Source organism: Zerene cesonia, chromosome 7 (assembly GCF_012273895.1).
Source record: "Zerene cesonia ecotype Mississippi chromosome 7, Zerene_cesonia_1.1, whole genome shotgun sequence".
Classification (NCBI taxonomy): domain Eukaryota; kingdom Metazoa; phylum Arthropoda; class Insecta; order Lepidoptera; family Pieridae; genus Zerene; species Zerene cesonia.
The window spans coordinates 4,913,306-4,929,689 of NC_052108.1; the positions used below are offsets into that span (position 1 = coordinate 4,913,306).

Consider the following 16,384-nt stretch of genomic DNA (forward strand, 5'->3'; position numbering starts at 1 on the left):
TAATAAATGTTATTTGCAGTTAACAATTTTCTTTTTTCTTTATTACAATATTTATGGCAAGACTAGGTATAATAATAATAACAAACATAAAGCTGAAGAGTTTGTTTGTTGGTGTCATGTATATATAAAACTAGCAGTCAGCCCCGCTTGCGCCTGTGGTACATAATATAAGACTCCTATATTGTACATAGGGCTTTTTGAATTTATATGTATTAACAAATGTTAATAGAGTGTACAGCATCCATTTGTTAACAGGGGTTAGAGCCCCTCTCTGGCTAGGCCCATGTGTTACTTATAAAAATACAAATCTTTTCTCCTTATGTAAGTGTAGATGTGAATTATTAAATTCTTTATTTACATTAAATAGTTTCGAATTATGAAACATTTTATTACTGTTAAGTTTTCATACAATTATCTTATGTTTTAGATACTCCTTGCTATAAGCGTAATATGGGGTGGCCCTCTTAACACGTTTACTCCATCATTGAGTACTACAATTCAGCAATCACTACAAATGTTTAGCGTATATTCCTGTCTTTTGTGGACTTCAATGTTATCCGTTGGCTTATTTATGCTAGAGGTGAGTTATATTATTTAAGTTTCTAACACTTTATTGTGTCTTTTTAGAGTTCTATTATACAAGTTAGAGATATAAAAAATTTAATGTTGAATATTGATGGCCTTTGATTTCAAAACGATGTATGATATTTTCTACGTTTTTCTCATTAAAAGATAACAATAATTCAAATTCTTAGAAAATATAAGTTCAGTACAAAACGTCTGTACATTCATGCAATGAACGTCTTTTTTCTTTAGTAGAACATTATTATGGTTCATATTATCATGTTATCAGATATAATTTATGTCGAAACGAGACAACAAAGGTATGTGACGGCAAATTTATTTTATCGGCAATACATGTGATACTGTATTTCTATAAAAATTAAAATGGTTTGTAAAATGTTTTGCTAAGCATATAACTCGAGAACCGCTGGATCAATTCTATTGCGTTTATTTTTAACGTATTTGCTATGGCACAAGGAAGGTTCTCACGGAGAAAAAAGAGGTACCAACCGTTAACCGGTGCGTGGGGGCGGATGGTTAGTATCAAATAGATTAGACAACTTTTTAGTTAAACTAGTAACTTAGATTACATAACTGATTAATTTTTATCTTTTTGTGAAGCTTGGGGAATCTGTTCTGTAGTCTATCCGCGTAGGATTATCAACAATCATTTTACCTATCCTCATTTTATAGATGACCATTTTTTTAAAGTACTTAATGTAATTCTTTATTTGGTGCATGTCCAGAGGCCCGAGCCGTGCTAAATTGTAATCCTATCGCCTAATTATACAATATTTTTAAGTCAGTTGTTAAAGACAACTTGGTTTAAGTTTTTATATTGGTAATATTAAGTTTATCTATGTTAAGTCATTTAAACATTTAACATTATAAACGAATTTGCAAATAAAAAGACACCACGGTCGACTGTACTAGGTACTTGACCTGACTGCTATATTTTGTATATAATATTTATACACACGAATAAACAAATAACGTTATGACGGACATTGCGTGTCCAGAGCCGCGGACCGTGTTTCGTGGTAACTCTGTGGCCGGTGCTGGCGTTCGTGGCGTGGGGCGCTCCCGCAGTGATGGTGGCGGCCCTCGTGCTCACCAAGCAGAGCGGCAGCGGCATCAACGCGGACGCATGTGACGCGATCCGCCTTAGCGTGCTGTTCTTCTGTCTTACAGGTATGTTTCTGCTATGGATATAGAAATTCTAGCAACCCATAACACAAAAAAAAATTCGGAGTAATTCCCGCGCCCGGACTCGCCCGTGTAATTATGAAAAAACTAACATTTGTTAACTATGTAATTTTTTTAATAGTGCCGTTTATTGGATTTTATGAATCTAGAAGTGATTCAAATACGCACCATAATAAATCTTTCCATGGGAATTAGATATTTCCCCATGATAAATAGTAGCCTATGTTTATTAATCGTATAACCGCTCCGTTGTGACAAACAAACACATTTTCGTATTTATAATATAAGGAAAAGAACCTGTCGTTGACGCGTAGCATTTGTACGAGACGGAATGTTCTAGAATCCCCTCAACCATTCCAGTGAGCACGGGCTGCCTCATCTTGTACGTGAGGTTCCGCCGCCGCAGCGCTCAGTTCGCAAGCCTCTCCTCCGAGTCGCCGGAGGCGTCGCCCAACGAGTCGTCCAGCCTCGTCGATAACGCTGAGCCCACTTCGCATACGCAGTCCTTGTCGAACTATGGTAACATATTTTTTGCTGCTTTGAAAATTGTTTAGAATTTTTGATAAATAACGATTCTATAAATTTATATCATTCTATGAACACACTGGCTAGTTGTTGCGCGTTCGAAATAAATGTTCATGGCATAAACGGTCATTCCGAATTCCGTACCCTTGGGTGTAGAATTTATCAAGATCCTTTTTGAACGGATGCCTACATCATTGTGGCTACCTCCATGGTAAATTTCAGCCCGATGGGTCCAGTCATTTGGGCTGTGCGTAGATAGATCAGTCAGGCCTTTTCGTTTTATATATGTCACTGCATAGGATAAGACAAAACTAGGGATAGAGCAGCATTAAATTTTTTTACCAGTTATTTAAATTTTGTGAATTAGTTTCGGTGCATAATGTTTAAAGAGAGAGGTTTTTTTCTCTATTATCGGATTGTGTCACTTGGATAGTAAACATTACAATAATATTTTAAATGTTCATAACATGGAGATATCAGATGAGTCTTATGAGTTTTTTTTTACAATACTTTTTTCCAAAAATAAAATTTAGAGACTTTATTGGAACAAAAAATTGGCAATGTTCTTTTCTAAGGAAAATAATTTGTATACGTAATTAATTTTGTTTATGTTCTATGCAACTTCAGGCATGGAAGATCAAGGTATTATATATATACGGCCTGTCAATCATCATACAGACTGTTCATAAATTCATTACAAGCTAAAACATCATTCTCAATTTTTAGCTAAAGACATTTTCATTTGTATGACTTGTATGTTCTTCGTCCAGTCTCATTTGATTATGATTTTAATTCGATCATTGTTATAAATAAGTTTTTACTTATATATTATTCAAATCTTAGATATATTAAGGTACAAATATATGAAAAACTTATCTAATATGATTTAATCCATGAAGTATTAGCTTATTTTTTAAATTTGATATTTCTTTTCGTTTACGCCTTACACTTTACATCTTAATTTTTTTCTTATTATATTAATTGATATTTACATTTATTATAAAAATGGTAAATGTGTATATTTATTATTTAATACAAAATAAAAGTATTATTGAAATACACCTCATAGATTCACATTCATTTATTGGCTTGTTGCTCATAAATATCATGTTTTCTGCTGTCAGCTATATTAAAAAAAAATCATAGGAAAACAATGTTTCATTATGCTTAATCGTTCTAGGCTGTTATGGAGCGATAACTGCAACACCATCGCCCAGCAAAAACCCCAACTGCTGCACTAACGATATCAATTGTGAAAATGGTACTGTTAGTGTGAACCAAGGGCGTGATATTGAAGACCTTGCCGCCAATAATATGTAAGTCTGACTATATGCTCTATACACACTGTCATACATCTACATACACTATTTCAAAACCTGGTAAGGATTTTAGTTTTACACTTTTTCTTAAATAAGTTAGTTGATTTGCTTGGGAGATACTAAAGTACTGTTTCGTAGTTGTATAGAGAAAATTGATATTATAAACATATAATTCATAGTATCAATCTCATTTAGCCACATGCAATTCATACAGTTCCAGCAAGGCGGAGTAATTATATTTCATTTATGTAAGTTATATTATTTATGAGAAGAACTCTGAAATTGGGGTTAAATAATCGTAATAATAATAGGAAATAGGGATATAGATATAGAATTTAGCACTCACGTTTCTCCATCAGGGGTTGCGCTTGTCCGTCCCACAAGAGTTGCAGTTCAGGCGCCAGTTGCCAATATCTGAACGAGCTGGAGCGCGCCGCGAGCTCGCTGGGGCTCGTGCCGCCCGAGCAGAGCCGCGGCCGCGGCGCGCAGCTGCTCAAGCACACTGTGCTCATCATCATCTACTCTCTTATGATGTTTATTGTGAGTAGCACTTTGTATATTACGTTCCTTCACGTTCAAATTTTCGTCTGAGGGAAGGAGGATTTATAGTTTTACTGTCCAAATCACACATAAGAATATAACAGTGATGTTCATAAACCGACTTAAGTTTTTTTGTTGAATATGGTTTTTTTTAATAGCTAACGTAAATTTTGGTGTTGTGGTTGTAATTGCAATATAATAGTTTGTATTAAATTATTTTAAACAACTGAATGAGAAATTATTTTAAGCGAGCGCCACAATATAGTGTCCATATATATTTTCATATTTAACTTACGTTTTAGAATAAACAAACATCTTATTTTTTTTTTCAAGTTGTATTTATTTCGGTTGTGCGATAACTATAATCAGTTACAGCAAACTTCTATCAATATCGAAGATTTTTTTGTGTATTGCATACAAAATTTGGCCTATGTCACTTAGGGACGATGCAGCTTTCTAATCGTGATAGGATCCTTGGAATTGCTCCAGTAGTTATTGTATAAAAACATACATACAACGACACCAATGTTTCCCTTTTTATAATATTTTATTATACATGCTCAATATTTCAGGGAGTAACATTCACAAGTTGGCGCGTGATGCGTAAAGATGAATCGGGCGTATTTATTGAGATACAATTCCTGGATACAGCCGCAGTTTACGGTCAGGCGCTGATTATGTTTGTGCTGTTTGGACTCGACCCTGAAGAGATTTTCATACCTGCCGTAAGATTTTTCAAAAAGAAATGGTCAGTTTGTTATTTTACCTACATAAATTTTCGCAAACATACCACTGTTTACCATTATACATTCTAGTGTAATTTAAGATTGTTGGTAAAGCTTTTAAGCTGCAATTGTAGTAAACAATATGCGTTTGCTTGATACAATTGCAAGTAAATTATTTTGTTCAGATAAGTTGTTTTTTCTTTTGTATTTTCGTGTATATTTTACGCCCAAAACCACAACAATTTGATTTACAAAGTGAAGGATACTTTAATCTGTCTTGATTCTTGACACTTGTATACAAAATTAATATAAATATCTTATCATATTATTTTTTAGGCATGGCGCAGATACAGTGGTATTACCGCCGATAGAAGACCTCAGCTTTGAAACGAGACATATCTGCGACCAATTCATTACCCACCATCTGGAACGTTGTAAGGAAGCCATCGCTAAGGATACGAGGTAACTTTGATGAGCATTTTGATTTTAATTTTAAGTTTTATAGCATTGAAATGCTTTTTATAATTGATCATTTTGATTCTAAAAAAAGATTCGACTTGCCGATTTATTAAATATATTTCCATTACCTTTATATTAAATATATATTATGTATCAGATTGTTTGTCCGCGATGCACTCTTAAACTACTCTACCGATTTAAATCAATTTACACGCCATGTGCAGTATGACCTAACTTAAAAAATTGGATAGTTTATATTAGTTCAATTATGATAAATGACTACCCGGACTGAACCGGAGCGTGTAGCTAGCTATTATACTGTACACTAAACTTTTCCTTATTCAGATTGAAAATCGACAAATTATACGGGAAATTTTAAATAAAATATAGCAATATGTTTAATAAAAATAATGAATAAAAACAACGTTCAGATGGCGCATGCGCACATACCACGGCGTGTTTCGTGGCTCGTGCCTGGTCCGCTGGCTCGTGTCCTGCGGCCTCACGGCCAACGAGCAGCACGCTGTAAAATACGGTAGACATTTACTCGAAGGACGACTGATAGCGCACATAAACAACGCGCACCACTTCACCAATTCGCCGCTCTTGTACACTTTTGCGTAGTTCCCGTGTGACGTAACAGATGGCGCTGTAACCAAATGACCTGGCTAAGAAATTAGGGCGTAGTCATAGTAACCGAAAATAGTTCAAAGTTCGTTTTTTTTAGCTAGCAAACCAAATGAGTTTCAGATAAATAGTCTATTAGTAGTTTTGCTTTGAAGTAATAGCTATGCAGTATTTACGCTTAATCTATAATTTAACAGAAAAAATACGTACCTATATCAACAATTAGCGAATACATAACATAAATTTTGTGTAATAGATTGCTAGTGAACTATTTATTTGTAAGACTTACCTTCATTTGATTCTACAAAAACAGACATAAGTACCAAAATTTAAAACATCAATTTGTGGGAAATTATTGTATTAACAATCATTTTTTTGGTGCTATGTCTGGATTTTGTAAATTTTAACTAGAAGTATAAAATTCATAAGTTATATGCGTGCATAGTTGTAACTTGTAAGGCCCTTCATGCCATTAATTACATTTAGTGTTAGTTAATGAAACAGAATATTCCTGGTGTAATTTTTGGCAATGAAAAGATTATTTTGCATTTTTGTGTTCTATATTATATACAAATGAAATACATACAAAAAAATTGTATTAATATATATATATTTGATGTCCAGCATTCATAATCAATTAATTGATCATCATACTAATAATTACTCTTGACATAAATTGTTTAAGTTTGAAATAGATCTAACATTTATTCAATATAATCGAGCCTAGTAAATATGTAGACGTAATTCAAATGCCTTGCTCATTATCAAAATAAAAAGCGAAAATTAGGGCTTCTTATGAAAAATTTTTTGAGAAATAATGTATTATATTATATTAGTATTTAAATTTATCTTATAGACAATTTTTTTATAGAATAATCAATTCTTACCAGTGTCTAGTCGCTATTTCCTCAAAACCGATACTAGGTTTATGTCGTTGCAATGTTTGGTTTTGTATTATATATTTGGCCTTAGCATATTAATGATATGTGGAAGAAATATAGGTAATATGTGGAAGGAATTTGAGGCCTTTAACCGTAGTCTACAAAATTTCATATATAGAATAATTACATCATGAAATTGTCAGATAGTAGCTGATATGCAAGAGACAAAAAATGTTGCTTTCATCTTCTATTGTGAGATATTTTTATTGAAAACAATGTAATATGAACGAATCGTGTTGTTGTGGCTAAAACAGTAAAGAAATCCAGTTGAGTAATTTGAAGGCTTAAAAATCACTGGAATTATAGGATGTTAAAAATTACTTTTAATTAGACAGCAGAAGCAGTATAATTAATACATAAGACGTGCAAGTAACTAGTGAAACATATAGGATAGTTAAGATTTGTTTGAGCGCCGCCTATTTTATAATTTACAAAAGCTGATTTTCTCGCTTCATAAGTTGTTTTTATGCACATATGATTAGATGAATTGTTACATCATGTTATTCTTTTACATAATCAATATTTTTGTAACACATTTTTTAGGTATTTGTAACATTAATGTATAATTATTCTTCGGAAACGTCTCTCATATCAAAATTTATACCTCTCTAATCTCGTAAGATTTGTTATTTGTTGTTTTTATTTATTATTCACATGCCAGTGGGCTCGACGAGTGTAGGAATGCAAAATGGCTTCATAAGTCATTTTAAATTTCAAAAAAATTGGTAATGTATAATATCTATCAAACCAAATTTAAATAGTTTTTTTGTTATTAATTTGACTTATACTTTACTTAATAATTATTTGTGTATGACAAAGATTATGCACACTTGTGAGTACTCATAGTAAAACATATTGGTACTAAGTAAATGAAATAGAACGGATTCTGAAACCAATTTTTGTAATTTAAATTTATTTTATATACATTATAATATTGGTGTCTTATTTAACACTCTTCAATATTTTTAGTTCAAGTATAAAAAACTTCAATAAAGTTGTACTTTTTCTTTGTATGTACTAGGATACGGTTTGATGAGTCGCGATAATTTTAATACTAACACATATTATTTTTATAAAAACTTAAATGACACAAAATATAATTAAATGAAAACTTTAAGAGACTGAAACAAAGCTCTTGGTGCTGAAAGGAAGTATTTTTTTATTAATTTACTTTTTTTTTTTTTTTACTTTATTCATGGAAAGGAAATATACCTACAATCATGGTGGAAATATTATTGCCTTTCCAATCGCATTTCATAAGTTTCATATAATTTGTAACAATGTTTTTTATGTTGACATAGGCGTGTAAGCACAAGTGATCTCTATAGAACTCATAAAAGCACTGCGTATTTATATTTTATTTTTGCATCACTGCTTAATTTTAAGAACTTGCACTTGGGTTTCATAATAGATACAATAAAATTTTGAAATCATGCATAGACAAATCGTGAATTGCATGTGATATGAAATGGCTGTTATACTTTATGCTTATTACATGTTTGGTGTCTACAAAAATGTTATTGTTAAAATTTGCTGATCATTTTAGCTGTATAACTATATTAGTTTTTGAATTGAATATATTGTAATCATTGTTGTCTATTTATGAAGGTATACATATTATATTATATGTTATATAAATAATGTAATAAATGTATTGTAGCAACTTCCATTGTGTTTTCTTTAGCCTTCCCCTTTTGTAATTTCCGTTTAAAGTCATACATTATTGACAGCAAAAAAAGGAATAAAACCATCAAATAAATATATATTTAGTGCTTTATTAATCATTCTCTTGTTCTTCATCATTATCATCTTCATCACCTTGTTCTGGAGCTTCCCACCAAGTAAGCAGCCCAAGTCCTGGCTCATTAATCCCACCAATTAGTCTGTATGGTGCTGTGGTTTGTACTGTACACTCAGAGCCTGGGGGCCCATTTGGTAAACTTTCTTCAAAAGCTTCACTTGTCACTCTGAATCTTATTGATTCACCTGGAACCATAAAACAATGTAAGAATGTTCATTTAAGTTTAAGACAAGATGTGTATGTATTCAAAGCAACTTTTACCAAAAATACACAGACACATGGGTTTCCTAAATTAAATACCATAAGGAATTCAATTAAAGATTCAAAGACAAGTTACAACACATAAAGCTACATGTTATGTAATTAAAAAGTATTATTTATCAATACATATATAATATTGACAATATATAAATACAAGCTAACTGGGGATATTTTACAGCTCAATGGTACAATACTAATAAGAAGTAGGTATTTGTAGTTATATTATTAAAATACCAAACTACAGTTTCATGAATATCACATTTACCCGAGTCCATGAATAAATCATGTTTCTCTCCATCTTCTTTGGGATACTCCCAAACCCAAGCCTGATCCGTTTCATCAAATCTTGACGGATGTTGAAGTGCATTTACTGGTATTAATATGTCATCAAAAAACCCCATTGTTACTGAAATACAAATATACCATTTTTATCAATATAATAAATAAATAAATATATATACATATTTCTATTTTTTCAAAATTTCTCATTTATAATGTGTTTTAATGCTATAAAACTAAAAACTATATTTACCAATATACTATTCAGATTTAAGGCATTATATGATGAATAGAATGAATTGAGGTTTATTTATCTGCTTCTTAATTAATTATTTTTAGATGTATTTAGTTTCCTCTTGATGCACAGTATATATTGCCATAAAAATAAACATATAAAACAATATATTTTTATTTTTTACACAAAGCAACTTACACACCATGAACCCCTTCTCTGCTACAACTCCTAATTTTTCCTATTAAAATTTCTTCAACTATGGGTCTGAACACGATATATCTAAACTTAACTTCTGTATGGGAAGATCCATCTCCTGGAAATATGTATGAATGTCCAATATGTGTTATATCGAACAACGCTATACATAATCCTATATTTAATACTACCTGAAATTTGTTATGAAGAAAATAAGTAAGTAAACAAAAATAATAATAATAAAAGAGGTTAAGTGAGCACATACCTTATTTGCTAGCTTTCTATTCAATAAAGTTGTTATGGATTCCGGTAAACTTTGGTGGAAATGATCTGGGGTAACCCGAATAACATCTTTCATTTCTGATAAAACAAACATTTTAAAAATTTTGATTCGACATTTAGTAAACAGTAAATTCAAACATCATATTCATATCATTTTCTTCTGATTACTTTCTTCAAAATTCAAATCCTTATTGTGAAAATATGTGAATTGACATCTGATTCCGACTTGAATTTGACACTCGAGTTTGACAACATTTTAAGTCCTTCTTTCGTGATCCTGACTCTCCCACTTACACTGGATATTGGCGCAGTCCCGCCGTTGGGTGAAGCTATTAACAAAGAGAAGAAGAAGTCGTAGTATGACTCCAAAATCTGTATACTATATATGAAATAATACTATAGTAATGATGCATTGATAAGCTATTATGCATGGCGATGTTTATGATATATGAGTTACAAGATGAAGAGTATTTTTAGAAATCACGTCTCTTAATGGTTTCTACAAGCACATTAAAGCACCCCATCTCTGCTTGAATGAGTGTCATGATGTTGAAGTATGTAAGCCTATGTAGTTTGCGTGATGCTACTCAAGAAGAGTATTACTTTATCCTCATTTAGCTAACTCAGATTGAATTCGGATTTCAAAACTGGTTTAATCTTACTCTGTCAGTACATTACTTACTCTGTGACACACAAAAGCCGGCAGGCGACAGCCGTCATCAATCAGCTGTCAGCATCATTGGTATTTGGATTTTGGCATCTTTCATCTTTGATCTTTCAGTGTATTGTATTTTTAATCACAATTTGCAAATCACAATTCTTTGAACTTAACTATGATTTTCGCCATTGGCTGTTAATATAATAATGAAGTAATTATCTAAATGTGTACTATAAAACGTATTAATTTCCTATTTTCATTTTAATAGTTGAAATTTATATATAGTAGGGACATATATTTTTAGTTTTTATTATGTCAGGTGAGTAAAATAAATACCTCTGAAAAAATTTGTTCAATAGTTCGATTTTATATTTACATTTTGTTAACCTTCCAGGTAGAAGAGATAGGTCACGGTCACCGAATAGGATAAGTCATAGCAGTCGCAACAAAGATAGTAATCAGGATGTAAAGAGTGTGGATATGTCGAATGTTATGAATCCCATGTTGATGCCAAATATGTATACGCAAGGTATTAGTGACTTGTTATTACTTACAGTTGAATTGAATTATTAATATTTGCATTTTCAGTAATGCTATGCAATGCAATTAATCATTATCTGTCAAAGCCCTATTCTCTGTCTAGAATAGGGCTTAGACAGTTTCTCAGTGTAAACAGTATGAATATTGTGGAAGCGGAATATGTTCGACACAAGTTGGTCCAGCTTGCACAGGGGAAGTACCACCCTTCCACAGTAAACCGGTGTAAAATAATAGCATGCTATTGTGTTTCGTTTCATATTTTGCATATATTGCACTTATTATTACTTTCTCTTTCTGAACTCATTATCAATTATCATTGTCATACAAATATTAAATATTGATGTTTTATTCTAGGTAACATGATGATGGGTGGTATGTTCAATATGATGATGCCAAATGCTATGATGGCAGGGAGTATGATGCCTACAACTGGAATGGAGATGATGACCAATGCAGGAATGGAAATGATGCCCCAGCAAACTATAGATATGCAGGCTATGGCAGCACCAGCTATTAGTAACACTGCTACAAATATGGATATAAGCATGATTGGTGGAGTCATGATGGATCCCACAATGATGGCCATGTATCCAAATATGACTCAGGAAACTTTACAGGAGAAGAAAGAAATTACCCTTAAACATTGTAAGTTAACACCACCTGAACCTGGTGCTCCACAACCGCCTAAGAGAGCTCGACCTCCGGGATGCCGAACTATATTTGTTGGTGGGCTACCAGACAAAATACGAGAAAGTACAGTAAGGGATATATTTGAGCGCTATGGTCGTATTCAGATATTACGTTTGTCAAAGAAAAACTTTTGCCACATTCGTTTTGATAGAGAAAGTTGTGTAGATGCAGCAATGGTTATATCTGGTTATCGCATCAAGTTACTAAGTAAGGATAAAGATGATAAGGAAGATGATGATGAGTCTCATGCAACAAACGGATGGCTACATGTTGATTATGCATTGGTAACAATTACTTAACATTTTTAAAGATCAACAATGTTGAAACATTGTATAAAACCTTGAAATATAAACTTTGAATGTTATTACTTTTTATCATTAAAGCTAATTGATTATTTTATTATAATTTGAAATGATTAATAAGATTATCCTTTTTGATTAATATTCAATTGAAGTTTTTACCATGCATTTTCAATGGTAAAGGCAAAAAATTATAATATGATTGCACATACTTTGATATATTTAGTATCTCTCATTATTTCATTCAAAATAGTCAATATCTTTTCATTGAAGTTCAAGTGTTGAATCATGTATTTAATATGTTGATTATTTTAGAGCAGAGATGATCAGAATGAATATGAAAGACGTCAGCGTCAGGCTCTTAGGATGCAGCAGCAGCAAATGCAACAGCTAACTGCACAACAAGAAGCACTTGCTAATAGTCGTACTATTAACTATCCTCGCTCACCATCCCCAGTGAGGATTCAGCCATTTTCAAATGCAGCTATCATGCAGTTGGCAGAGAAAATTAAAAGTGAAGAACAATTCTCTGGAACTTTACCAGTAAGACTTACTGTTATTGTAACTTGATGACTTAACAGGTATTCTATCCTAGCAGAGATCTTAACAGCTTAATTTGTATATATATATCTTATATATAAAATTCTCGTGTCACAGTTTTCGTTGCCATACTCCTCCGAAACGGCTTGACCGATTCCTCTGAAATTTGGTAAGCATATTGGGTAGGTCTGAGAATCGGCTAACATCTATTTTTTATCCCGATATTCCTACGGGATACGGACTTACGCGGGTGAAACCGCGGGGCGCAGCTAGTATATATATATATATATATATATATATGTAGTATAATTATATATAGTAAATAGCTGTTATTTTATTATTTATAGTGGACACTCCCATCTCTCCATCACAGATAAATTCTGATTGTATTTTGAAAACAGTTAAGAAATTGGTGTAGTTGACTAGACCAATGTCTTTCTTTTTTCATAGTATAGAAAACAAATGCAATTACGTATTTTTAATTATAATTTTAGACACTAGTCTCCTGGCTGGAACGCGGTGAATGCTCAAAGAAAAATTCAAATCAGTTCTACTCAATGTTGCAAGCTACAAATTCACATATTCGTCGGCTTTTCAATGAGAAAATGCAGGCTGAGGAAGAACTCTCGGAGTGCAAAGAAAGGGTTAAGAATCACATACAACTTGTCATTGAACAACGTAAGTTTTTATCTCTAGTAGTTGAATTTATCTCTCTCTTTGCCCAATGGTCAATGAACTCAGTCCGTCTCCTCCCAATTTTATAATGATATTTTACAGTCAACAGTGAAACATAATTTAATGGAAAGGTAAGAATCAATGAGATTTGTGAACATATAATTTTATGTCATCTGTATTGTGTGAAATGTGATAATTGTAAAGAAAATGATTCTTCAAGATGATGACATAACATTAAATATTCACATGAAATTACTCAAATCTCTCAATGAGCTATAAAAATGAATTTTATAATATGTAAGAGTTATTCCATTTGTCAAAGCAATATTTGTAAAATACTATTTCCATCTAAGTATGTTACTAAATTATTGTAGATAACAGTAAAAAATAAGACAATCAAATTTGTTTGTTACTTTTAGCATAACTCTTATATCTCAAAATAGCATAGGCAAGAATATCCAAACATCATTTTCCAAAAATTAAGTAAATATACTTATCTCCTGCTGTATGTTGTAAAATCTCGAATCTTTTTATTGCAAAAAACACTAACTCTTAACCTCTCATGTGCTGACACCTTCAGGCCAGTGTTTATGCCCTCAACATGTTACAATGAACTTGGTTTACCACAAGAGTAATGTGTAAGTTATTGATGCTTTGACATGGATAAATTATGTCAAATAATTTATGTAGCATGTCAGACCGTTTGGGGACTATCTCAGATCACAGTTAACCGTAACAAAAGATGGCAACTTCAGATGTTGAATAAAAAGAATATTTCAACCCTGTTAACTTTTGGCAATTTGAATATCAAAAAAGATGACTACTTCAGTTGTTAAATAAAAAAAAAACTGAAAAACTTGGTAATTTGAATATCAAACAAAAGTAATGGCTGTTGTCTTTCGGTGCGGTCGGCTGTGTTTCGGACGCATTGCTCTGTGTCGTCGCCACTGGGTCCACGAGCAGCAGTGCAGTAGGCGAGTAGGCGTGTAGGTAGTGGTAGAGGCGGTGTGTATGAGCGACGCGACGTCGACGCCGTCGAGGCTGGGCCGCCGGTCGCGTTCGCTACGGTACGTTTCTCGGGCGTCTCCATACAATGCTCCTAACATGTTTTTGTGAACCTCAGTCGAACAGGTGGCGAAAGTGTTTAACGCGGCCACTCACCAGCGCGTGTGGGACCATTTCACGAAACCACAACGTAAAAACATCGAGACCTGGCAAAAAATGACACAGGTACGTGGGGCTTCCGCTGATGCGAGGTTCGAACACCATGTGTTCTTATTTATGTGGTACAATTTGTCATTTATCACTCATTACGTTTCGTATTTGTGCATGAGATGTGTAACTTTATCAAACTTTATGTGTACATAATCATCAGAGTTGTAAGCGATATTGAGTTAACGTTCTTTTACCAACGAGGACGAACGGTAAGTTTTCTGCTAATGGTTTATTAAAAGTATACAACCAACAAAAATATTTATTCTAAATCATATTGATATGTCCTTTTAGAGGACATCCTTTAGCCAATTAGTTACTATCTATTCTTTTATATCTGTCAACTTCTCTCCAAATTTCTTTTTCTTTTCTCATATCAGATAGTTTACCACTTATATTTTGAGCTTTGGAAAATGTAGAGTTCTTCACAAATTGACGACAAAAACAAAAAAGGAACACGACTATGATTTGCATACTGACGTTTAATCTCAACACAATATCACTCAATACTTGCTTTTATGTCTAAATTCTGCTATTACGTAGCAAAATGTTAGCATATCAAGCTGGTTTTACAATGTACATGAGAAATATTACAGAAGTTGTTTTTTTCAGGAGTTTCATGCTCTTAAAGAGGAATTTAATGAGAAATTCTATGGAGATGAAAATGAGTATAACGGATTTTCAAACAGAAATGCCTATCCTGAAATTGCCAATGAAGAAGTACAACAACTTAAGGTATTATCCCGTTTCTTACTATACCTTTTAACATTTTTACTCATTTGGGTAAAAAATTTTACCTTCACCATATTTTAATCTTTTACAGAAAGAAAACGAAAGTATGCAGTTCCAACTAGAGGCATACAAAAATGAAGTAGATGTAATAAAAGCCGATGCACAAAAAGAAATGGAGAAGTTTAAAGCACAATTTATTGCGAGACAAGCTTTGAAAGGATCCTTTGAGAAAAATGTAGTTATTTTTTTTTCTGCTTATGTGACACTGTTCATTGTAATACTCTGGAATAATGACATGCTTTCTATGAGATATGTTTATTTATGTTTTATTGATTTGAAACAAATTCGAGCAGGTTAAATTATCATAGATTGTCCATATATCTGGCGTACGGTTTTAGCTTTAAGCATTTGATCATATTCAAAGCGGGACTGTACCGTCAGTTACATATTATGCTCACATTAAGCTCAATGTATGAAAGACTCTCGAGGCCTATTTCCTTGCAGTGGGAATAAGTATGGGTTGATGATGATGATGATGTCGTCTAGTCTATTACGACGCTAAAAGTCCCTTAAATAAAATGTTTAAAATATCTACAGAAACCTTAATCTTTGATTGTGACATCTGGATGTATTAAAAAAGAGCATTAAAATTTCCCCATTTTATTCTAGCCGCCTCTACCATCGCCAGTGGTAAAACCGCCTCCACCGCCACCACTACCTGATGATGTGGAGGCTAAAATAATATCGGACGTTGAAGCAGATTGCGGCGAAGCGAAACTAATTGGTGTTATGTCAGCCTTTTTGCAGGTATGTATTCATAGTGTCTTTAAAACATTAGTACACATTTTCTTTCATACCAATTTTTGGTTTATATACCAAGGAAATAAAAAAAATGAAAAATATCCTATATTCATATATTTACAAGTACCAAGATCGGGATAGAACATTATAATTACTAACAAAAAAATCCTTTCAGGTACATCCACAAGGTGCAAGTCTAGACTACGTGGTATCGTACGTACGAGCGATGTTCCCGCAAATAACTCAAGCGACGATCCATAACGTTCTACAGAAGTTTG

The 16,384-nt window shown here is 32.7% G+C and overlaps 3 protein-coding genes across 4 annotated transcripts in view; 2 read left to right on the plus strand and 1 right to left on the minus strand.

The window, feature by feature from the left end:
* LOC119828251 (integral membrane protein GPR155) overlaps window positions 1–8,544 on the plus strand; it is a 13,807-nt gene extending 5,263 nt beyond the window's left edge. The window contains exons 8-16 of one of the 2 annotated variants that reach the window (XM_038350355.1): window positions 428–580; window positions 1,584–1,755; window positions 2,131–2,289; window positions 2,923–2,937; window positions 3,476–3,611; window positions 3,974–4,154; window positions 4,727–4,902; window positions 5,216–5,341; window positions 5,770–8,544. In XM_038350355.1, the coding sequence (XP_038206283.1) occupies window positions 428–580; window positions 1,584–1,755; window positions 2,131–2,289; window positions 2,923–2,937; window positions 3,476–3,611; window positions 3,974–4,154; window positions 4,727–4,902; window positions 5,216–5,341; window positions 5,770–5,962 (1,311 nt within the window). In that variant the 3' untranslated portion in view covers window positions 5,963–8,544. The remainder of the gene's footprint in view (window positions 1–427; window positions 581–1,583; window positions 1,756–2,130; window positions 2,290–2,922; window positions 2,938–3,475; window positions 3,612–3,973; window positions 4,155–4,726; window positions 4,903–5,215; window positions 5,342–5,769) is intronic. The other variant, XM_038350356.1, reaches the window with a different exon arrangement.
* Window positions 8,545–8,661: 117 nt separating this feature from the next.
* On the minus strand, window positions 8,662–10,204 carry LOC119840804 (DNA-directed RNA polymerase III subunit RPC8). Its single transcript, XM_038367556.1, has 4 exons — window positions 9,943–10,204; window positions 9,685–9,868; window positions 9,234–9,374; window positions 8,662–8,892 (listed from the first exon to the last, which is right to left on the minus strand). The coding sequence occupies exons 1-4, from the start codon at window positions 10,051–10,053 to the stop codon at window positions 8,684–8,686; spliced, it is 645 nt and encodes a 214-aa protein (XP_038223484.1). The 5' UTR covers window positions 10,054–10,204; the 3' UTR covers window positions 8,662–8,683.
* A 509-nt stretch (window positions 10,205–10,713) lies between these two features.
* The window catches only part of LOC119828222 (ecto-NOX disulfide-thiol exchanger 2-like), a 5,940-nt gene continuing 269 nt past the window's right edge, over window positions 10,714–16,384 (plus strand). Inside the window, exons 1-10 of the mRNA XM_038350326.1 lie at window positions 10,714–10,936; window positions 11,012–11,146; window positions 11,512–12,131; window positions 12,462–12,689; window positions 13,181–13,364; window positions 14,485–14,591; window positions 15,186–15,308; window positions 15,397–15,540; window positions 15,975–16,112; window positions 16,282–16,379. Of these exons, the coding sequence (XP_038206254.1) occupies window positions 10,930–10,936; window positions 11,012–11,146; window positions 11,512–12,131; window positions 12,462–12,689; window positions 13,181–13,364; window positions 14,485–14,591; window positions 15,186–15,308; window positions 15,397–15,540; window positions 15,975–16,112; window positions 16,282–16,379 (1,784 nt within the window). The 5' untranslated portion in view covers window positions 10,714–10,929. The remainder of the gene's footprint in view (window positions 10,937–11,011; window positions 11,147–11,511; window positions 12,132–12,461; window positions 12,690–13,180; window positions 13,365–14,484; window positions 14,592–15,185; window positions 15,309–15,396; window positions 15,541–15,974; window positions 16,113–16,281; window positions 16,380–16,384) is intronic.